Here is a 24,873-nt window from a genome sequence, read left to right as displayed (position 1 = left end):
CAATCCTGGAGGCGGTGATGCGCCATTTGGAAAACGGACTCCACATCACTCATAGCGATGGAGTTTTGATGGCAAACAAAAGGAAGGGAGCATCATCAATGCTTTCTCCGGGGTTTTCCTGCGACACTGCCAATCGAACGTTACGGAATGTGTGCGCACAAGTTTGATCATACTTCCGCATCCACAGAGATCCCTTCCCTCGCATCGATAACTCGTTAAGGCGCAAATTCCCCGATTGCTCTCATATTGCATGTCCGCCAGGCTGCCAACTGATTAACAAACCAACTTTGGCGAGTAAACGAGCAACGAGCTTCATTATTCCGTTTGGTAAACAACCGGAATGCCCGCAGTCGGTGGCCATGTTCTGCCAGGATCGATCGGATCAGAAAACTTTTGCATAATTGAATAGCTGTAAATCTGGGTGACACGGGGAGTAGAGTGCCGTTCCGGTAGTAGGTTCACTAATTAGCATCCAGAACAGAAAAGGCGAACATAGCTCTGTCCGTAGTCACGAGTGCCTGAGATTCGAGTATTTACTGCGATTCCAGTCCAGATAGTGTCACGTGTATGCTGCAACATAAAACATTGACTTTCACTCCCATGTAATCTTATTAATTGCATTCTCGCCGGATGGGACAAAATTCGTTCCCAATTCAGCGAATTTCACCATCAAGTGGTTCAGCTCCGCATCAATTCAACCGGAAAAAAAGGGTTCTTAAGCCAGCGCAAGTTGAGAGTGAGAGGGTATCGGATGCTTGACTTTCACCCCACTCGCCACTCGGCGAGGAAACATTCCAAACAGTTCCCGGGTTGCTCACTGGCCGGAAACCCGACATGGCGGCAGCCAGAAACCATTATTTCATCATCACCCGAGACCCGGGATCCCTTTGATCCCGGAATGGTGTGGAAGGGCTCACTCCAAACGCACCACCGACGTACTACAGCGGCTCCGGTTGTTTGATCCTGCCGCCAGGAATTTCACCCAGGATGGGCAACATCTTAAATAAGACCTTACTCCCGGGTTCCGCGAGAATTGAAGCGACGGTATAACCATTTCTAGGATGTTCTGCCCTTCCTCGGGTCTGAGGGTTGGGATTGGTCTTACCTGTGCCTTCGTGGGATGTGCACCGCCCTGGAACTCAATCGTACCATAGGCGTCGGTGGGCTGCGGGCGCGTGTGTTTCGTCGGTGTCCAAAGATCTCCACTAACGCCCGGGTCGATGCCCGGCACGAACTGGTGGGTGCGTCGCTCCTGACCACAGCAGCATCTGTTGAGCGAAGGAGGAAAAAAAAGGAAAAAGAAGGTTAAAATGAGAATCTGTGTAAATTCTAAAGGATTCTGTATAATGGCACAGAAAAGGAGAGAAAAAAGGGAATGGAAGAGCGTGACATTTCGAGTTGCGTGTATTAATACATTTATTGAGAAATGATTTTATGTCTTTAGGAATTTAGTGTCAGATTGATTGAAGATTGCTTGACGCTTCCGAACGGCAATGTTCTTGTCAACGAAACTATAATAAATTTCGTTCCAACATATCCCTCGTCCACTTTACGACGCCCTCTTCTTGTTAAGCGCATTATAAGCCATTGCAAACAAATTCTTCCCAACCACCATTTCGGGCGGGTCATGCTTTTCCCAAACACCAGCGAACAAGCCAAAAGCCTTTAAGTGTTGTGTACTAACCGGCGAACGCATAATTCATCACCCTCGGCGCTGCACGGCTGTGGCCGCGAAATAACGATAAACGGATTCTTGGCCGAAGCTAAGAGCGAAAAAAAACCCAGTTTTGCGTGAAGTACTGGCGTCTCCATCGGCTACGGTGGCCTCTGCTAAGAAGTACGCACATACATACACAGGCAACTGGCAAAAGAGCGAATGGAGGAAAATATTTACTGGTCTCGCTTTTGGTTCACACATCATAAAAGCGGATAGTACAACCACCACTTGCTCCACTGACCCACCCACCCGCATGAGCAACCCTCACCGGAGAGTGGATACACAACCGCCAGCGTCATCGAACGGCCCGGAAAAGCGTTCGTTCCTTAGCTAGAGAAAGTTAAGATGTCTAGCTTTCCCTCGAAGGTATTTTCGACGGAAAGGCACTTGCACAGTAATATCGTACGTACCAGGCAATATTTTAGGATACAGCTTTCCCTTAATATTTCCCGGACCGGAACCGATTCGTATTCGCCTTGCATTCCGATGTCACACTTCTCACCCTCTGTCCTCGCTCTGCTGTTGCTGCCCCACAGTGTCCTTAGGTTTTTACGACACGCAACCCAAATACTGGCCACCATCATCATCATCATCATCGTCATTCATATCCGGAGCGCCCTCCAAAAGAGGTGACAAGCGTTGGGCCGACGCATGACCTTCCTTTTCGATTGAGGAGTATTAGATCGTCATGATTTTTGGGAAGGGTTCAGATGCTATACATAATCCATCAACCATGGGCTCCGAAAAGAAAAACCCGTTCTCTTGCGGGTCCAAAATTCCATCCGGAATTTAATACACTATAATCCCGCTCATGGAATGGCATCTCACTAAGTAATTCATGATTCATGTGGTTTGACGGGGATGCGAGCAATGCGTTATTGTGCTAGACGCTATGCAACCCAAAAAAGGTCCCGTTCTACCAATTTAAACACTCATTCCATCGAAACACGTGCCAGGGAATGTGAAGAAAAGTAATTTTAACTTTAGTCAGTGCATTCGCGTTTCAAAAAGCCCCATAAAACTGCTTGGAAATATCCCTTAAAGTGCTTGCACAATAGATAAGCAGTTGGATTTCAGCTTTCGCCATCAAAACAATAACCTTCACTGGGTGGCACCGATTCATTCTGGGGCTGTCCAATAAACGATAATCCTCCAGCTTATCAGACAGCATCGGGAGACACCTCACAAACACAAACGCAAACCCTACAAACGAAAGCCTGGGATATAGTATTGATTACTTTCCTGACCTTCCACATCCAGGGCAGACTAAGATGATCCCTTTTCATCTGTTGAGAAGCTGTATAAACCAGGTGAATGTTTGCTCGGATATTGATACCAAGCATAGCCGGTTCGGCGATGTTTAGTGAAAAATACTTAAACTGCTTATTAACAGCCAAAAATCCCGAAAAAGGCACAAAAAAGGGCAAAAAACGACAGCAAAAAAACCAATAAAAAAACCAAACACCATGCGCCTCCATTGGTACGGGCTCGCGATATAAAGTTCAATTTTTCCAATCCCACTTCCGGGAATGCGCAGCTTCCTACCAGTCCACCAGCTCGTACTGTAAAGCAACATTTTGTGACGATAATCATATTACAAAGCACTACAAACCTCTCAGCACACTCTGCTAAAAGTCTCGTTAACCGGCCCAATAAAAGTGACGGTTTAAAGCTAAGAAGTGAGTTGCCAGGCATGATAAGAGCCCTTTAAACTTCATCCTAATACCGTCCAATCTACCTACTCCTGCACACTATAATCCCATTCACACATACAAACACGTGCTTGAGCACAAAGCGTGCGCTTTATCACACTTCGCCAGAGCATTATACGAAACAAAAAAAAAAGGAAAAAGAAAACGAACCCAGAAAGCTACGCGATGGAGCTAGATGGAAGCCCCGCGTCTCTCGCCCTTTTTATGCGATTCCCCGTACAACCATTTACCGCGTCTAGGAGCGCAACGACCCTTGAGACAGTCGAGTGTGGCTAGAGCAGCCGCACCGCACATAAGCCGCGGAAGTCGGTTGATTTACACTCTCTCATTCTTACTACCGACACACTCGCTCCTTCTCTAACTACTACTCCTTCGCCTCATAATAGCACAGCATGACTGGAGGAAACATCGTGGGAAACATGCTCGACACGACTCCTGTGCTGTGGTCCTGGTGACGGATTTTTATTTGTCATCCACAACGACGCAGCGCATGGTGATGATTATGAGACATCAAACCACACTCAATGGCCCCGCCTCTCGTCGTCTGGTGTTACTTGAAGGACTGACTGGCCGGGCTCGAATCCAGCCCACACACACACATACACTTATGTAACGGTCGACCATCACACTTCAGTAAACTCCTTCTCATGCTGGTGAACATTTTTCACTTCACAAAAACCACAACGCTCAAGCGGCGCTTAAGACTGCTTGACCGATAAACTCTCGGCGCTTTGGTCGCCACGAAACTCTCCTTCTCGGGCATCCAACGGGCAACTGCAGTCCCATGCAATGCGACTATGCGGCCAAATGACACTACTCATCTGCCAGATGATGACATATTTTCCCACCGTTACCCACACCGCACCACAAACGACCAAACCATAATTAATTCTTTAGCACTTTCTTTGCCCATTTCAGCACCACACAAAGGCACACCGCTGTTCGCCGCATACAAAAGATGTGTGTGCCACCTGACGTGAGTGAACTGGCAATGGTGCCCGGACAACGCTAACTGGCGCGCAGTGACAGACCCCGTAACCGTAGGGTAGAGCTAAATTCTAGATAATTGCCGGTGAGAAGCTGGAGCAGCAGTCAAGCGATACCTTTGCAGCGAACGGAATGCAGTCGCTCGCCGAACGATTATGGGTGGTTATTAGTGGTGCAAACGGTTTTGACGTAAAATGAAAACTTTGACGCCAGATAATCCGCACAAGAGCTCGTGCAATTACGGCGGGCGGAGATGAAAACAGCGTGTTAGCGTCATTAAGGTTAACTACTGCTTTGACTTGACGGAACGCAACGAAACAAAAAGCATTTAATACCGGTAAAGCATGCTTCCATGCTGTTGCTAACCATTAAAACAACTAACATTTCTGCTATCAGAATACCCTCCGGGCCCTCTGGGGTATAGTAGATTATTTTAATAAATCGCATTTCAGGACGGACTGCCTGCTGAGGAATTCCTCCAATAGACACCGCAAGCCTGCAGCGTGAGGGGAAGGGGGAATGTTTTCTTAAACAACGATTACCAGACCACCCCTCCCCCACCCCCTTGGTCCCGTTATGCCGTGATCCTTAGCCAGGCGAAACGTGCCAGTAAAACTTCATTCCAAACAAATTAAAGCCGCTCCAACGAGCTGAGATTCATTACTGCTAGCGATTGAAGATAATGTTTGAGCAAAACAAAAAAACAGCCTCAAGGGTTATTTCCAACACAATATGCTCGGACCTACAGACACACAAATACACATCCATGCAGAAGGCACCGAGAATCCATCGCTTTTCAGTTCACCAACACAATCAACAGCACCATTGTTTGCTGTGTTGTGTTGACCTTAGATGGTTCTCTCGATACCGACATAAAACCCAGAAGCCGAAGGAAAACAGTTCTAATCTCCTTGCTGATGCTGCTGCTACTCTTACTGGTAGCTAACCAATGCGACCAACACAGCACACGCCGGTGCCGGTGTACTTTTGTTGCAAATTTGTTGACAGCATTTCGTCGGTGACTCCCACGAGTTAGTTGAAGCGTCAGCGTCGTAGCTTTTAAGCGGTATCCCCTCATGAGACGAAACAATCGAAACGTGGCCGCGGTGAGCCAAAGAGTGCCCTTTCCTTTCTTCCGGTAGCCTTCTACCGTGTTGTCGTGGCTGGATCACAACAGAAAACAAACTTTGTTTCTTTTTTTTTATCAACTTTTGTCCGATTCGAGCGTCTTTTTGGCTGCTTTTCTTTGTGTCGACCAGTATTGCCACAGGCGCATCATGGCATTGCCGTAAGTGAACTTTTGCTTTCGTTGTCAGCTCTTTTAGATGCTGTTGATTGCCCCTCCACGCAGCAGAAGAATGGTTTCGTTAGGAAGGCGCCTTTTGCGGGTTTTTTTCTTTTATTGTTTCAATTTTTGGAGCATTGCTTGGCTCCGAAACAATTCAACAACCATCGTGTGCGTCAGCTTCAAGACAAGGTGTCATATCAGACTGACCAACGGCTGTCAAATTGATTCGTTGCAAAACTTTCATTTAGCTTCACAAAAATATCTATATACCAACTGAATAAACCTCACATAGACTTCTACTTCCATCGGAACACTCAGAACAGCTTTATTTTAAACCGTTTTTGTCGACATAAAGCCTGAAAATAAGGTGAGGCTATTATCGCGATGATTAATTGCACTAATACTTGCACCATTATTGCCCGTAACGGATATTATCTGTCATTGCCAGCCGATCCCCTTTATCCGCGCAACGCAAATAATGAATCAGCACCACCTTCTACCGGTCCGTTAGCACCATCCAAACACCATGAAGGAAATAAATGAGCAGCAATCGAATTTATAATACCAATCCAATTTCATACCCTTCATTAACATACTAATGGGCTCAGTGGCCCTGCGATCAAGCCTCTCTCTCTCTCCCTCTTTCTTTCTTCTCTCTCTCTGTCTGTGTTCGGTAAACTTATTCGCAACCAAAACACTCCCGAAACCGCTTCTACATTCGGCAAATTAAAATACTCAACCAAACGGAAAGGAGGTAGCCACCAACTTGACACTCAAGGCACGCCACGCTGCCATCGTGGAAGAAACCAACAAACACCACACTAGTTGTGTGATTTGCTTTCGGGAAAATTAATCGACGTTCACTCATCCGGTGGCCACGAAACGCAAATGGTTCCGCAACAACCGATCCCGCATGGATTCGTCCGGAAAATATCACGGCAAGATGAGCCAGCGTCTCTGATTTGTTTGCTGGGCTGGAGCCCTCTTTGCTGGAAGGTTCCAATGAATAATTGATTGTTCATTAGCTAAATTAAGCATCCAGCCAACCGGTGTCGATGGTGAGGAGCATCAAACCACTTTGCCATTCTTGACAGCCCTTCGATCTTGGGCGATGGCTTTCGATTGCGAATCGTTAGCGTATGTTCGCGCTTCAGCAGCCGGCTAGTAAAAAAAAAAGTGTTGCGAAATCGCATCGCATGACTCTTTCGACGCACCGATCTAATGGATAAATTAATTGAATCACCTGCAGGACGGTTATAAATCCATTCAAACGTCCAAACTACACCCTAAAATGTCTCTATAAATGATCAATTCTATGAAAACCCTGAAAGGCACATGGATAAAAGGCCCGGGACCGCATTCTCCGGGGACCTGTTTCAATACACCCGCCATCAAATGGTCGACTATAATTCCGGTTGAGCTGCCCTTAAAAAAATAAAAATGTCCGAAGCTTCCAAGAGTACTTTCTCCACTCCGGCAGCGGCTCCAAAAAAGAAGGCGGGAGCAGAAGAAAAGCTTTACGTCTGATGGTAAGCGAGAACCGTTACGCTTACGTTGCTTGCCCGGTCTAATGGAATGCCCGGGAGAGCTATTTTTCATTCCACAGCCAATAATCGTGGTGATTTCTCTTGACGCCAAGATATAGCCATCTTGGCCCGGTCCCTACGTTTCCGCTTGATTCGTTGTTGTTGTCGCGTTTTTGTTGGATCTTTTTCTTCCGTCTTCGCTCGCTACTACTGCGATATGCTTTTACGGTAATAAACGATTACTACCACCGGGGAATAGATTTTTAAATGAAACCAGCTCCCTCGTGATTGGTGAGGATTTAACCTCAAGAAGCGTATCTGCGTAGCTCAATTCAGACCAGCACTGGTCTAAGGGAGTCTTCGAAGGGACATCAAACAATCATCCAGGTCAACCTGGGCCTGAGATGACACTGCAGATGCACTTACACAGGCGATGACTTCATTCCCGGGCACAATTGCTCCACTTGGGCACTGCGGTATCGCGGGTGTCCGCTCACTCCCACCCAGACCTACAGGCGGAAATTATCGATTTTGCAATAACCGACCTTGCTACGCCTTCGGTCTTCGTCGAGCAGACCGGTCGCCGGCCGCCCGCCAGGTCAACCAAACCGAAACCTTGAGCTACCGACGGAAAAGCCAACCGAGGCCGAGAGAACCGAGGTCAACCAGTCCAATGGCAGCAGCACAAGCAGCAGGACGCTTGAGCCTTGAGGTCGCAGCTCGCCAACGCTCCGTGGAAGTAGGTCAAACTAATAAAATCCTTCACGGCCTCGCGCGGCACTCGTGCTGGGTTTTCGGGGTACAGGAAGTAAAACTTCCTGCCCTCGTCGAGGTGGATGCGAACCAAATCAGGCACAAAATAAGCCTTTCCACCGGTGGTTCATACCGTTGGTCAGCTTTTGGGAGAGGAGAAAAGTTCGTTCGGGAACTTACACCTTCAACAAACAAAAGCTACCATGACCGCCCCATGCAGGTTTGTTTGGGGAATGGTTTCGTAAACTTGTTTTTGAATAAAGTTTCAAAAGGCTGCTAATCGATTCCGCACTGCTCTGTTCATATTTTGCAGAGCAACAAATTATTAGATTAACTATCGCTCGCCAGAGGATCAGCAGCAAAAGAAGGTTTTGCTTTCAAATGCAGCACCACCTACACTAGCCAACACGTGCCCTGCATTCTACTTTAGCCTCTGCGAGAAGGTCAATGCTGCTTCATTACCCATGAGCAACATTTTCTTACAAACGGACACTCGCTTGCCTGTGCTGACACTCTTGAGTGTGACGTGCAAACCATGACCTAACCCAGGGGCAACGAGCGCCAGTAGCGGCAGCACAGTTTAACACATTTCTCTCGTCTTCCGTCACTAGCTCCTGCGGCCCCGGAGCAAGTGTACCTTGCTAGTTGGATCCATTAAAAGTTTAAATTCGATTTATGCAAAGCTGCATATCGCATAAATTATGTCGACGGGTAAGCCGTACCGCACATTACACCACCAAAGTTGTGTGTATTATGGCGAAAGTTGGATGATTAGGTGTGCAACGTGCAATGTATGCCCTGATATTTCCCGATGCATCCCAGTATGGCACTGTGCACGGGGATGTAATATTTAGTTTACGTTTAAGGTGGAACCTTTTCTAATTAACTAACAGTGACGGTCCCTATGACACTGGTGTTTCAAGAAAACATTAGGCAACTGCTTTTAATTAAATCAGTTAGACAACAGAGACTCAAGCATACTTACATTTCTTCATTTTTCGGGTTCGGTATAAACTTGATGCATTCGCGCTTTTGAAACGTTGCCTCGATCCAGCTGCGAGCGGCACGCTGCACCGGCACGAAAGACGAAAGGATCAGATATGCGAAGAGAAGGAAAAGAAAAAAGGGAGAACAACACATTCTATTACAAATCATCGAATACATATCGCGGCACTGCAGCCTTCCCAGGCACAGTAACAACTCAAACTGCAGCATAGTGGCATTGGTAGTTGGATGTTGCAATCTGAAAGAAAATAGCTTGTTATGAAAATTCGACGTTATATTGGAGTTCACTCAACTTCAAAAGGTTCATAAGATAGGCTTCTGTACAGCAGTGCAATGTACTAAATTCAATACTACACTTTTATGCTAGGTAGTATTTTGCAGTAAAACACATTACATTTCCGGCTAGGTGATGAATATTGCTAGATTCCACTCTCACCGTATCATTTCATGGAAACTTATAAGCATTACTTTTTACTTTAAAACAACAAGCAAGTGATTCCTGAAGAAAAAGTGCAACTCTGCAGCTAAGTCTGCAAGGAGCAACGAGCGGTGACTGACTTTATGCATGGCTCATTGCACAGATAGAAATCAGGCGACCACATCAGTGCAGCTACAGACTCGATCTCTCTCCCGTGTGTAATGGTGCTTTAGATTCTTGCAAAACATCCTTGATGCTGATTAAACGCCGAACAGCACACTAAGTGAATTGCTTTCCACTCATCGTTCGTCAACATTCCGAAAGCCATTCGTCCGTAGCACCGACCACAGACGTATCTTGCGAGAACACTACAGTGCCTGGGCGTTTAGCTTTTGCGGCGACGAAATTCGAGTGCCAAACAAGAGAAGCTGCTCGCTGCATTGCGAGGACCTGGTGCATCTGGTGCACCAATTCTATTCTGTTGACTATGCTCGAGCACTCCTTCTGCTACGGCATCGTAGTGCACGAGTGTGTATCTGTGTGAGTAGCAGTGTGTGCCGAAGGTTGGAAAGCACTGGAAACAGCATATAAACTATGTCTGACTTGTAGCAAAGTTGCAGCACGCTCTCTCATCACACACAGGAGCCGACTGGCGTAAGATCCATCACGGAAGCACTGTGAGAACAAGCTGGAGAAAAACTAAGAAACAGCACAACACAAGTTGATGCAAGTCCGATGCGCTGACGACAGTTGCATTAACTCTTTGCTCCGATGAGCTGACACTCAACTACGAGACAAAGACGCATCGAGCTGTGTGATTTAGTTAATGTAGCACAGTAATGGACAGATGATGGGGTGATGGTGATGTGTAGCTCGATGAAGTTGAATGTGTTGTGTACTAAAGCAAATACTCGATACTATTTCTACGGACTGGAAATGGTCACTACGAATTACGAATGTATTTACATTTTTCGTTATTTCCGGTTTGATAAAAGTGAGCAACGGAGGCAACGGAATTATGGTTTGCGGTTTAAAGTCGTTCGGGTCAATTTGAAACGGGTTTACCTCTTATGCACCAACCAACCATCAGCTCAGTGTGTGCTGGGGCAAGCCTTTCGAGTGCGAGTATCGTATGCTACGGTGCCAATCAAACTCGTGTATCTATTGCCAATTAGAACAAGTGTACGAAGTCTACAACTAACGGCGACTATGTTTAAAAGGTTTTCAGAACAAAATAGTACAACATAGAGTATGCTAATCGAATAGGCCTATATACACCTACCGGAATTAAAAAAAAACTACATTTATCTCGTCTCAAACGCAACTACAAAAGCTGAAACTAAACTACAACTCATAATTATACCTTAAGCATAGAATATTGCAACTTCGTTCAATAAATTGGGATAACTGACAAATGAATTGGACAGCTCTTCTTCGTTGAATGCATATTTGAAAGTAAGCATTCAATACGCACCGAGAAAACCAACATTTTCACTCAGATCCGAATAGCAATAGCAAAAGCAATCAGCTGCGCTCACACAACACAAAATGAAGTTGCCACTGAAGTGCTTTTACAGCTGATTGAATCACAACTGTCATTTTGATGGAAGCATTTTTGACTGCCAGCCAATACGGAAAGCAAACGGAAAGCCAAGCTTCACCGACGCCGACGCGCACGCAGCCGAGAAAAACAGAAATCCCACAAAAATGCCACGGCACTACCACACCCCCGCCACACCTTAACGTCGCTACAAACGGCAATAAAAATAAATGTTACAATAGCACAAAACCATCTGCACAACAATGTGAGCAGCGAAAAGCTCGCGAAAGGAGAAGAAAAAATGTGAAATATTTTTCAATAGCCCGTCCGCCCGTCAGCCAGCTTCGTCCGTGGCGCTTGGCCACGACGGCAACTTAATCAATTTGAATCTACTTCGTGCATCGCGTTCGCACCGAATGCTCCAAAAATTGGCAAAAGGCGTACCATCCGGCGTCGAATCCGCCGGCGAGGAGGATTTCTATCGAACAGAGAATGTCACCAAAACACATTCGCACACCCAGCATCTGCCTCCTCACCTACATGTTTGATATGTAAAGGTACCCACGGATATTGAAGAATTTTCGGTTCCACGATGGAAAGTGGTTACCGTTCACGGGGCAGACGAGATAGCGGACGTGTTCGAATCATTCCCTAAAGGACCATGAAGGGATGTCGTCGTCGCTCCTCAAAAGTATTCCACAAATGTCTGTAGTCAGTTCCAACTGTAATTCCCTGTCACCGTTCACGTTGAATATGTTCCACCTGCCACTCGCAAAAGTAAGTATCTAAAGCGAACAACTGATCTAAAGGCACATTACCATGAAATTCTCGGTTTTCAATCGAACACAAAGAAGCCATCAGAAAGGCGGGCGAATTCAATTAAGTTTTGTACATTAAATAGTTCCGAATTTTCGGGGATGGCGATGGCGAGCATTAACCTGTAATTTGCGTAGTCGAACCACCACCATCAACAACACCACCACCTGAGGGACCTAATCGAGCGCATGATAAGATCGGAACCGGGCTCCGATCCGAGCGACAACAATTACTGGCGAGCTTGGCGACCCAAACCCAGTCGAGCAACAGCCGTTTACCTTCACGTGAAACACCTGGTACAGCGAGGCGACGTTCAGATCGAACGGTTCCACGATTGATGAGCGCGACGAAATGGACGAACTTTCAAAGTACAGCGACGGTGGCGGTGGTGACGGTGAGAGGGGCGGGGTGGCGACCGAGTCCGACATCTGCAGTACCAGCAACTTCTCGCGCAACACCGGCAACAGGGCTGCATCCTTGTTCGGTGTCTGCCGCGGTGCTTTGCCTTCCGATGAGATTTTCCTCATTTTCCCGACCGTCAAGCGTCGTAGATTGAGGGCGAGACCGCCACACAGGACACAATCACGGACACGGTATCGTCGCCTGAATTTACGCGATTACTACACACCCGTCCCGTGGAGCTGGACCACGTACCATGAAAAAAGGACACTTTTAGCGGTGTTGGTGACGGTCCAAGGTCCACCGCGCGCTGACCGGCTGGACACTAATTCATTTGCCTGCCTCTGTCTGTGTGCACAGCATTACGCAGTAATTACGACTTCATTAGGTTGGAGGCCCACGGACGAATTCATCTTAATTTGGGACACACTAGACGCCGGGCGGCCTGAATGTCTGGGTTCGTCTGCTGGTGGAGGCGGAATGGAAAGTAAACCAGAGTCCACACCAGACCTTCGGATAAATAGCCTCAACAGGGCAAGAGCGGAACGGAACAAACCAACGCACCGACTCTACGCATTACTTGAGGGGTCGCATTGGGAACAGATTTGCGCTTATGGGATTGTCGCTCTCTCTCTCTCTCTCTCTCTCAGCTAAGGCACTCCTTCGTTTGCTTGATTTGCAATATCCATTATGATCCTGCCGTCTGGCCCTTCGCGTAATGTCTCGTCTGACAGGATCCAACAAGTAGTCTGGCTTCATAACTGGTCTCTTAAGGGAAGGACTTTCGTATTCAATTTGTTTTAGTAACGCTTAAGACGTTTTTCTAGATACACTTTGCTTGATAACTCTTAGGTTTAAAAAAAACGATCATTATCGTAGCATAAAAACTACCAAACCGAACCAATCAGTTCTTGGTTCGAGTTACCTGAAGTCATAAACGCTTACGAGACACAGAAGTGTCTTTTCGAAAAGATGTGTGTTTGAACAAATTTCTCATTTAGTTTATCGCGAAACGAATCTATCGCTCGAAGCTATTAACATTAAAACTTTCTTCCGCACCTCTATTCAATCACTTTGAATTGACCTGCATTGGGAATGAAAAAGTTATGCTGCTCCAACTTTACTCGCCAATTGCTCATTGGGTGTTACGGATCCATCTAAAGTTTTCCTTCATTATTGTGTTTGATTTTGTTTGAAGCAAGCCCATTTGCCACCCTGGGAGATCAATGTCCCACTGATGAATGCCATTTGTGCCAGCAAGCATGCTGGCTTGCTGGGTGGTGGGTGATTGATAATAAATAAAAGTTCCGGACCGGTCAGCGCAACGTCCGAGCAGCGGAAATACTGCCATTTCTTCTCCCTCATTCATCACTGGCACACACAACACATACAGACACAAACAGACGCACACACAGAGTGTTGGCTCACTATTAACCTCCCCCACAGTGCTTGTTTTTCTGATCACTCCCGTATCAAATCAAACCTCGATCAAACGAAAGTATCATCCATTCAACCCACGTGGCCCTAAAATAAGCGTAACAGTCGAAGAGTGAAAGGAAAACAATTTCACTTTCCCATTGGGGGGGAGTGGGTGGAAATGGGAGCCAACTTTTCCCCCCACAACGGCGCGTGGAAACGATTACGCCGTTTGGCGTAAAGCGCTGCCGGTTATCTTTCGCTCGCGCACCCAACACCTTAGCCACCACATCTATGCTGCAAGTCACGCGGCCCGAGCGGAGGGGGTGTGGATGGCAGAACAATTCAAATGGAGCCAAACGTTACGTGCATGTGTCTGAGTGTGTGTCTATATTTGTGTGCGTCCCCCGGGCGCACCACACGTGCGGCGCTTTAGAGAAAGCGCCCCAATCACGGTTTTGATGCGATGCGATGCAAACCACTTGGCTTGGTTCCCTGGAGTCACTTGCCACCACACTGGCCCACATATCCGGAGCGTGCGCGCGCGTTATCAATCAACGATAATGACAATTAATTCGAGGCACATGGGTTCTATTTTCGAATCGAGCCCTAGCTCGCACGCACTCACTCGACGCACGCATGCAGAGTTAATGATGGTTCAGCTCTTCACAGCTAAATTCAGTAAATTCCTCGAAACTTTACAATCAACTCGACTCGATAACAAACAACACCGGGCTGTCGCTTATCCACTGGGGAACGGAAGAGACTGGAAGAATCTCTGAACTGCCTCGTGCCAATGGAACGGGAGAGAGGGAATGCTGACATGCGCCAACAATTTCGTGGGCCCCGAGTGCCCGGGTCCAACCTTCACGGGTGACTGCGGCGCCGCGCCGAACTGAACATCTTTTTCCGGCTCCCACTTGGCACCTCCACGAAGGGGTGAGCAGGGTGGTGGATCCGATGTGATAGCAACGCGCTTCCTTAGATAAAACGTGTAGCCGAACGCATCGCCAGTCGTCTGTTTGTTTACCCCCTCCTCACCGTTCTTTCCCACTCCTCAAGACTTCATGTTATCATCAGCGGTGCAACGGTGTTGGTCGCAGCGCAGTCTGTATCGTGAGCAGTGGGTTCCGAGCTAAGCTGCTCACGCTTCAGAAGCCTTGGGAGAAGAACAACAAAGAAGAAAACAACACAGTGGCGTAACTTTCGCGACTTAATTACCCTTCAATTGCCTATTGACACCAATAATCGCGCCCAGGCAGAGTGCATCTGTACACGTAGCTGACGCTGCGGACGATGTCTCACACAACATCAGAAGCGCGTCTGCTGCCACAGGCATCGCTAACGCTTTCCAGTGGCCACTGTGCCCGGGGCGATAATTGCCGGACCGGTTTCCCTTGTTCGTATCTGAACCCATGCGTCCGAGCGCGGCATCAACACTCTCGCCACTTCAGCATCACGAGCACACTCACAGCGTGTCACAGCGGCTGGCAGCGTGTGTGACCGGAGTACCGGATCGAGTGGCTACTACGCGGCCACCGAAACCACGAATTCGAACTGTCACCAATACCTCGGAAGCGCTTCAGCCGGAACCGACCGATCGGCGAACCGCGTAACCACGGTTATCACGGGCATGTTAAACGCGTTCACCACTTCAACACCATCGTCCGCCGATATCGTCCAGCGCATTTCACTTTCAAGCGTGTCGCTCGACACGAAGCAAAGCGATGGTTAACATTTGTGTTCTGCTTGATAAGTGTCTTGGGGAGATACGAACGCTACGTAATGGATTTAAGCAACATTAATGCTACAAACGGTTCGCTTCTGGTGGTGAAAACAGTTTGTTCTATGCACTTATCACTCTAGCCTTCTTCAATGGTGATAATGTCGGACAGAAGGCAATGTTTCGGACACATGAAGAGTCCGTTATCGTGGCATCCAACACCAAAAACCAGCGGGTGGCACTCGAATCGTGTGGTGGCGGTTAATACCAACTGACGGACCACTGTTGACTCCCGAGAGAGAGAGTCACTTTAGAGGGACAAATAGACTGGCAGAGAGAGAGAGGGAGCGACCGATAGAAGGTGTACTCGAATTTGTCCAACAAGCCGACGGGAGTAAGGTAGCTACAGCTTGACCATTGACCGCTTGATCACCGTGTAGCGCAAGCTAACGACGCCTTCCTTTCCAAACCAGGTGACGCGTTGGTCAAAACCACTCTTCATCTGCCTCTCAGAACCATGGATGACACATTGGTCCCATATTCCGGCGGACCGATGGTTGGTTGTCCGATTGCTCTTGACATCGCTTACCACACTCCGCGTGTGCCATCATTTGCGAATGATGTTTTTAATGAAGTGTTTCTCAGGCATCATGACGAGAGCTTTCAAATTGGTCTCGTGTCTAATGAGATACGGCGAACTGCACTTCTCTTTCGCTGACTGTGGAGCAACTGAAGGATGCAAACTGACGAAGAGTAGTTAAGCATCAAACCGCATTATCAAGGGATCACACCACCGTCGCTACTATATCAGTTCCTCGAAACACACAAAGGTCATTTGCAAAATGGCGTACACAATACGGTGATGACATCTCCGAAGGAACACAGCTCGTTACCTCACACAAGCGCACAAATCCACAAGAACTCGTTCATTACGCGGTTTCCGTTGCACGCCAGCATCCGCCGCCCATTCCCAGTTCCCTTCGGAGCATCCCTTTCACCCCTTTTGGCGAATGTGGTCTGGTCTCGGGAGAATTTCTGGCATAATTACGAGCTTCCAGAATACCGGAGCGCAACCATCGCCACAAGAACCACCACCACCACCACGAATCCCCAACGCCGTCGCACACAACATGACCATGGTAAGCCGCGGCACCGAGCGACCATCGCGATTCATCAGCACCCGAGGGCACCAGCACTTCTCCAGGAAAACCACAAAACACCAACCACCAACTGCCGGGCCAGCCAGCTGAGCCACTAACTTTGTTGCAGCGAATCTGCCAACATGCCCTGGAAGCTTGCAAAAACGCAAAAGTTAGTCAACTTAATAATTCAAAAATACACCCAACGATTGAGTGAAAAGCAAACCGTGTGCGACAGTACGAATCCGACGAAAAGGAAGCAGCTTCCAGGGCGTCCTCCTGTGCATCCTAAAGCATCGGAACGTGCCCATCAACGTCTAGCGACCTTTTATGTGCTAGTGTCACGTGGGAGCTCCACCTTTAGTGAGACGAGTGACTCATTTTGAATGATTTATGCACGGACTTGGTGCATGCTTGCGTTTGGTTGGGACAAAATCCAACAGCATACCGGCGTTCTCCCTGGGCACAGTTCACGTTTACAGTTTGCTGTAAAATATCACATTGCAACGAGGGAGCTTAAGAGTCATATCAAATGAAACGGATGAGTGTTAAAAAAAGGCAATCCCCACGGTGGGCCACGCATCATGGGGCCACATATGACCGCAGTTTCATGTTGATTAAACGTAGTTAACGACGAATTGCTTCCATTTTTTTATCGTCGCCCAAAAACCACAGCCCTAATGTGATCCCACGGGATTGCCATGATGTGTTCGGAGTTTGACGGCAATTGCATCAAATATTCAAACGTCAGATAGTATTTTCAATGTTTCGATGCCCTCGACGGTACCCAGAACAATGCTAATGGTGGTTACAATGCCTAAGCCAGTCACTTTGTACATTATATGATACAGAAATTTGTACAAAACAGAGATCATTTCAAGATTGATTCACAACACTCGAGTGGTTCATGCCAATTACTTTTAAAAAGAGGTGGTAGCGTGTAGCGTAAAAACTATCAAAGATATAAATATTTTAACGTCCTACCGACTATCTAGACAAATATTACTTAACCACTCTACATTGCATACTACCGCTATAAAAGAAAATGAAGCAGTAAACGTCGAACGGTAAACAAACTACACAAACGATCGCCCCCAAAAACTAGCTGGCAGGGCCAACCGAAACGTAAGCGAAAAGGTTCGAAAAAAAAGAGGAAACAACAACAACGTAATACTAAGCATAACTTACCCTCGGCACGGTGATATTTATCAGTCCCCAGCAGATCTTCCGCAAGCCCCATCCTAGCTTTCCTTGTTTCTGTTGTTGTAGGTGTTTTAGTTTGGGTTTTGTGTTTCGTTTCGTGAACGGAATGGTTGTTTAGTTGTTGTTTTTTTTGCATTTTGTTTTCGTGTGAGTGCGTGCGGGTTTGTGTTTGTCGTTCACGATTCAATTTTTTTTTGCAAACCGTTTGCCATTCCCGTTTTACGATAGTTTTGTTTCGTGTCGTTAGCGATTTTTTTTTCAGATCATATTGTCAAGATATGTTCCCCCCGGTGATAGCCGGCGGAGTACGAGTTCGGCAAGTTTGTTTGGTTCGAACAATCGCCACGAACAGCGTCGAATTTATTCGTTCAACAGACCGCAAACAACAACGACGAAAATAGAAAAAAGACATTGGGCAATCGATTATAAGGTTCGGTTTAAGGGGATTAAATTCTCGTTGGATTTATTGGATAAGTTTTCAATGGCCCTCAACGGGCGGCGGCCATGGTTTGGTTAGTGTGTGAGTATGTTTGTGAGTGAGTGAATGTTATTTTACGGTTTTTTTTAAAGGTTGCAAATCATTTGCACAGTACGACAAAATGCATTTAGCAATAGTAATAGTAGTAAAAGTAGTAAAAGCAGTAGTAGTGATGGTAGTAGTAGTATTAGTAGTAGTGTTACACAAAAAGAGTGACAACACAACGATAGGGAGCGGTGAGAATAGGACGAAGTATTACAAATAACGATGAGTTTTAGCGGAAAACGTTCAGATTGTCAGCCGGACGTGGATGACCAGGTTGAGAAGATAGCGGAACAGCAAAGAGGAAAGAGAAGAAAAAGAAGAAAAAAGATAGAAGAAGAAGAAGACGAAGAAGACGAAAGGTGTAAAGACAGACAGAGGGAATTATGAAGGATACATTGTTGGAACATTAGACAGCAGAATGAACGATAATCACTACGGTGCAGCTGGTGCTCGTTACAGTAGTTGCCGTGGCAAAACTATCTCTCGATTGAAATTGTGCTGCATACAAGGGGCTAGAGCTGTGTTCAAAACGTTAGTCGAAGCGCGTCGGGTGGTCGATTCTTGCTCAAGACTAAACGCTACCAAAGTATAGGGAAGATGATTCACATTGATCCAGGGGGAGGGAGGGGACTGTACTAATCGAAAAACGTGTTTCAGAAACTTGTGTCGTCAGCTTGTGTCGAAAACTTCTTCCTTCCAACGCGTGTGAACTTTGTTTGAGCGCATTGCGCCAATACCATCGATGTTATACGCTTTGAAACATTCCGTTCATCGCCTCTTCCGATAGAAACTTCCCACACCCACGGCATTTATCTTATTGCGATTGCTCACACCCCAGGGCACACCAAACTGTCTTTAGTTATCGAGCACGGTTTACGTGCAGGCTTCCTCTGTGTTTTGATGTCTCAAAGAAACGTGCCAATGTAAATATTGAAATGGAATGGAAAACGGAATCTTTAGGAAACGCATGACGTGCGCTAGAATGAAGAATATATTGAATCCTAAAGCACGAGCACCCCACGCTGATCAAAGCAGAAAAAGGTGCAAGCAAAATAAATGTGAGTGCGCATTTCGCGCATCGGAACCAGCACATTCGAAGGGCGGGGGAAAATCGTGCCGTGAAAGGTGAGGTCAAACGACGAAAGAAAATATGTGGACCCTCAATGAGGAGCGCATCTCTGTTCGATTGCACTCGGTCATGGCATCCGAAACGTGCGAAAATTTCCAACGAATCTCACGCACGTAAATTCGATGCCGATACAGACTGTGCTGAGTGCTGCAGCTTGAATCGTACGTGTCAGTATCGGAAATTTTGCAACCGATGCTTAAACGATTTGTTCGAATAAAAAAAAACACAATCAGAACATCTTTTCCACATACACTTCTTTACATAAAATAGCGAACTCGATAGAGTTAGAGAAAAAAATACTTTTAACAAACAACATTTTACAAAAATTCTCGTGACACACCGCAACAGCAACCATGCTTGGCTAATTAGCACTTCGTTGAATCCCTTCAATTAACCCAACATTCGTATCGCCGTAAAAATAGACAAAGCCCTAGAGCCTTTAATTAACAACACAACCACCGGATTATGGTCGGCACTGTTCCGCATTCGCCCGTCACCCGACGCAACTTACACTAAGTCAACCAGTCGGTCGTCCCTGTGCTATTACGGGCACGATATGCCATTTCACAACCACCGCGATCGAAAATCCCTTTCGCTGTAGTTACCTGTGGCAAACGGTATTATTAGCGAAATGGAAAACCGCTTTCATAAACTGTCAGGCTGCACGCTGTGTGGTATTAATTATTTAAGCGGCCCTTTTTTGCTTGCTCCAGCATGGCTTCGCAATGAATCGATTTTTCTTTGCGGTTCTCCTATGCCATTGTCATTTCAATCGGCAAACACCTCGAACAACAGGTCCCGGGATTCGTGGGAAACACCGCGTCAACACAAAGAAGACACTCTTGCTGCTGCTTCATTATTAAATCCTCGGTTATTCATTTGTTGCAAAAGGCCACACGACAAAGACGACGATGTTCGTGGAGAGTTGATAGTTGCAAACCACATGGACTACGACTACATTGGTCCCCTTCCACCCGGTTCTCTGTCCACTGGGCCGCAAGGTATCGAAGAAAAGTTTCTCCAATCGGTGGACAAAAACAAAGGAAATCCTGCAAACAGTTCGCCGAAGCCCAGTGGTTTCAACAGGTATCGGCGGGGTGGAAAAACGGTCCTACGAGAGCCTTCCAACGAGCACAGCTGTGCTTAGCGAAGGGGAAAGCTGCTACTTGATCCTTTGCAAACCGGTAACCGCCATACTTTTTGATCCGAAAGCCCCGGATCCATCGCGTACCGTGGACAGCGCTACGTGAATTATTCATTAAACCGTAAGACAAAGAGAAAGCAAACCTACCAACAAAATACATAATTTAATCACTTGCCTCATGGATCAGTAACGGTCGGGAATAGAATCGGTGTTGTTTAACCAAACAACGGTCAGAGGAAAGGAAAGTTGCGGCACAAGCAGGATTGCCAGGAAATGGAGTGCAAAATTCATGCTGGAAATCATGAGAATCGCTTTCATCCTCAAGGCAGGCGTTGAAGTGTGATGAAACTTCTCACCACCAGTTGTTCCGGTTGTGACCTGACGAAGATTTCGCTCACCATTCCCATTCCCGATTGTACACGGGGTGTGTGATCGGATTCACAATTAATCTGTTTGTGTCTGGTGACTCACTAGTTCACCAATTTCACCACGGAACACGTTCGAGCAAACCATTTATCATTGGAACCAATGGGATAAAATCGAGCGAGATGGAACGGTAGTATTTTCAATCTTTTGCCAATTAGCACCACCACCCCTTTCTGCTACCAAAACCACATCCATTAATCATTGACAGCTGAAAGCCACAGTTAAACAGTTGGTGTTGTTGGAGGGGGATGGGGGGGAGTACAGTTGCTTGAATTAGCATGATGCCATGTTGCCGACAAACAAATGACGTTCGTGCACAGAACCGCCCAGCAGATGTGTTTGAAAGGTGTGTTATGCCTTCGGCACGAATTGTTTTCTGGAAGAATTCCTAAGAATTTATCGTGCATTTGATGCAAATCAAAATATGAAGACGATGGAGGCGCATGGAGGCGCATGGAGACGCATGGAGGCGCATGGTTGCTGTTAAGAAAAAGGATTTTTTTCTGGTATTTCGCAATGACCCCTGACTCCACTGTTGCCTATCGTTGAACGCAGCTCTAGCACTTGCTTTTGGTTTATAAAATAAACTGTGCCTCTTCTAATCGAATGGCAAATATTCGAATGTGCACAATACAGGACTGGTGTTACTGGAATGGCAAAATCATAAAGTATGCAAATGACAGAAAAATTAAATTCAAGACATCATCGAGTGATAGGAACGGAAACAATGACATGACCACAATACAATATGCCCCAGACACTACATCGAGGATGAAAGAATGGTTCCCTCAATTCTAGTTCATGTGTTTCTGCATCTGAATGCCAATGATGCATGCTTCTATGCTTTCCCAGTAAACGGATGCAATCATCATCTGAACGAAGAAGTACGCAAAACTGTGCTAGACTAATGCTGCGATGGATAGATGGATGACCGACTACCGGACTAATGAAAAGAACGAAAGAACAAATCGACCAACACGTACCGGCTTTGCTTTCCTTGCGTGCTTGAGCATTTTCCAGCCTGCACCACCACCCGAAGCACCGACGGATGGAGGGAAACCGAGACACGGTGGCTCGGGTAATGGTTATGATGATCACGGATAATGCGAGATGATGAGATGAAGCTTTCAGAACCAACGCTTAATCGACTCAATTCCGCTTTGCCGATCGACCAGTTATCCAGCTAGAGATCCAAACCGGTACCGTTGGATCTCGGAACGTTAATGTTGCCTGATTTTCATTCCGATTGTAGTCACGCCAATTTACTGAATGCCGGCTTCTACTGGGGCGGTATTAGCCTCCAGCATAATGATGTTGTCTGATAAATGAGACTCTACTACGTTCGCGAGTGAGCGTTGTTTCGCTTTGGTTAGTAGAATGTTAATCCGCTCGGTTAGTAGTATGTTAATCCACCGATGAGTCTACGACAGAAGCAGGTTAGCAGCTACGTTAGAATTCCACGATTCCAAACCAGTAGTTAGTGAGGAAAGATTGTCGAGTAGCAAAGGACAAATTGGCGCACTTTTTTTAACCTATATCGATCGCAATCCGGCATTCTGCTAAACCTTCCCGCCGTCGGCCACCAGAGACGACCTGATCGTCAACAAACACACTAACGCACACTTGCACTAAACCACTTGAAAACCAGCTGCACGTTTGACGCACTCGCCTCTTTTTCTTCCGGGAGTTTTCCGCTTAATAGAATGCGGAACTAACTACATATAAACGCGCACTCACTGACATTGGCTCCTATTTTACTCCTAGGAAAGGAAGCAATTGAGTGAACTGAACGACCTTATGGACCTGATAGCGCCACGCTCGGTGGCCATCTGCCAATTATAATGACGTTATTGCTTTCAAAATCGAGTCAACCGTTACTCACTTTAACACCACGGGTGGGCCAACAGTCGGAATGGAACTGGCGGTGTGAATGCAGCATTCACACAATTACCGTTGGCCTCTGCTCGAATACTCTTTTTTCTACGACTCTGCACACACTAGATTAGACCGCTGTGTTGACGGACAAATGCCTCCCCAAATCAACACGACCACATTATTGAAGCGGCCCAAATGTAAACAAACATTAGCACGTCAGCATCATCACCAATACAGCAACCATATCACATGCCGCGCGAATCGTGAAAACTTGGTTTTTAACTGTGGCCACTGCACTCTCCACGGTTGAGGTGGACTTTCATCTTTCCCGTTTTCACCACCCTAGAGATGCACCGATCAGCGGATGATTTGTGACGATCCGATGATGAGATGACGACGAAGTACTCGCTACCACGAGCGAACACGCACTTCGCGCACGCCGCGTTGGCTATCACATTGACAGTACGGACGATAGCGAACGATACGATGGCCCATTCGATACTGAGACCGAGACCGCCGATAGCGATCTGACACCCGTCGAAAGCTGTCTCAGTTGCCGTGCATTATCGTTCTATCGCCTCTCGGATCGAAACTCGTCCGAACATTGACGCACATTCAATTCACATCAAGCAGACACAGCTACATTCGCACACAGAGATACACAGAGAATGAAAGGTAAACACATAACACACATTTAGTCATATCCACCGTAGCACCACACACATCAAATCAGCGACATCAATACACATTATTGGCAGCCGTGCGATCGGGCGCCAGCCGCGCGTATGCTAATACTTTCTCTTCCCCGCTCATACGCTCTTAACCGCTCACGCTTGCGGCATTCTCGTGGTTGGACCACCCACCACCACCATCGACCACTACCAACACCATATCACCACCGCGCGGAATGCTGCCCGTTTGGTGCACGGTTTTTGTTACAACAATATTTTAAACATCGAGATGCGTTAGCGTAACGTTTAGATCTGCAAAAAAGAAGTGAAAAAAGAAAGAAAAAAAAAGAACAAACAGACACCGACCGAGGATGTGAGAGGGAGGAAGAAAATAGAGAGAAAAGTATACCGAGAATTAAAGAAATGTCCCTTATTTACTTTGAGTACAACAATGCAATTGTGAATCAAGCGATGTAATGCAAGAATAAAAGTAGAAAATGGTAGTTGGAATGATCAGATGATTGCAGGTGAGAATGGATTATACAAAAGCATTTACAACTACTGTTCAGCGTAAATTCAAGCTAGTGAGAAAATTGTAAGATTCCTGGACCAAATGATTCTGGAAAACAGAATGCTAGTATCACGTTTTAATAGTTTTACTCAAGAAGCATATGTGATAGTATACAACAGGTGAATGATCTTTTGCTGACGTGTGAGAAATATAAAATGGAACCAACAAAAAAAAATGGAAAGACCACTTTTTGTCGGTGGTTCTCTCACCTTCTCCAGTCACCAGTTAGCGACAACCTTCTCACACAATAGAAGAGAGAAAATCATTCCCTCTTGATCACTTTATAACATGCCAAACCGCTCGCGCACTGCCTCTCTCTATCAGTCGTCCCGTGAATGAGACCGACATTATAAAAATCCATACCGACCACGAAACATCACTAAACCCAATTTTCCATATCCTCCATCACCACCACATTAAAGCACACGAACGAACGGAGCCCCCAAATTACGGCCAAGATTAAATTCAAAACACAAAGTAGAATGAAATGTAATAACACTAAACACAGCGCGGAGCCCATGTCGTGGGCCCGTCGACCGTACGCGTACCTCGCTCGCAAACAGCTAATCAAATTTCCATTTATTACATCCTGCGTGTACGATTCCGCTCTTTCTCATACTATGGCCACCAACTGCTCGATGCTTTTGAGCCAAACATGCCAAGGATCCCCCGATTGGAGGCCGCAACGCAAACGGAGAAGGAGAGGGAGCAATTGAAGAGAAAAATTTACTAAATTACTTCAACACACATCTCCGTCACCGTCATCGGGGAATCCTTGAACGCACCGAACCGGTACGCTCGGTTTTAATTCACGTTTTAGTGAGTGCCGGTATTGTCGAAGGAGAAAGAGACCAAGACCGAGATTCCTTCCGAGACACATTTGCGTTTTCGA

The 24,873-nt window shown here is 46.6% G+C and overlaps 1 protein-coding gene across 12 annotated transcripts in view; it reads right to left on the bottom strand.

Moving 5' to 3' along the window:
• Positions 1 to 24,873, bottom strand: part of LOC126577988 (transient receptor potential cation channel trpm) — a 55,543-nt gene that overhangs the window by 16,870 nt on the left and 13,800 nt on the right. For 6 of the 12 annotated variants that reach the window (XM_050240111.1, XM_050240115.1, XM_050240117.1 and 3 more), the window contains exons 3-6: positions 22,747 to 23,722; positions 17,628 to 17,696; positions 8,969 to 9,051; positions 1,106 to 1,268 (exon numbers count right to left, since the gene is read on the bottom strand). In XM_050240111.1, the coding sequence (XP_050096068.1) occupies positions 1,106 to 1,268; positions 8,969 to 9,051; positions 17,628 to 17,696; positions 22,747 to 22,803 (372 nt within the window). In that variant the 5' untranslated portion in view covers positions 22,804 to 23,722. Of the gene's footprint in view, positions 1 to 1,105; positions 1,269 to 8,968; positions 9,052 to 12,040; positions 12,384 to 17,627; positions 17,697 to 21,847; positions 23,723 to 24,873 lie in introns of those variants that run through there. The other 6 variants (XM_050240112.1, XM_050240114.1, XM_050240113.1 and 3 more) reach the window with 6 other exon arrangements.

Source organism: Anopheles aquasalis, chromosome 3, assembly GCF_943734665.1.
Source record: "Anopheles aquasalis chromosome 3, idAnoAquaMG_Q_19, whole genome shotgun sequence".
NCBI classification, from domain to species: domain Eukaryota; kingdom Metazoa; phylum Arthropoda; class Insecta; order Diptera; family Culicidae; genus Anopheles; species Anopheles aquasalis.
This window is presented reverse-complemented; position numbering and strand designations above follow the sequence as displayed.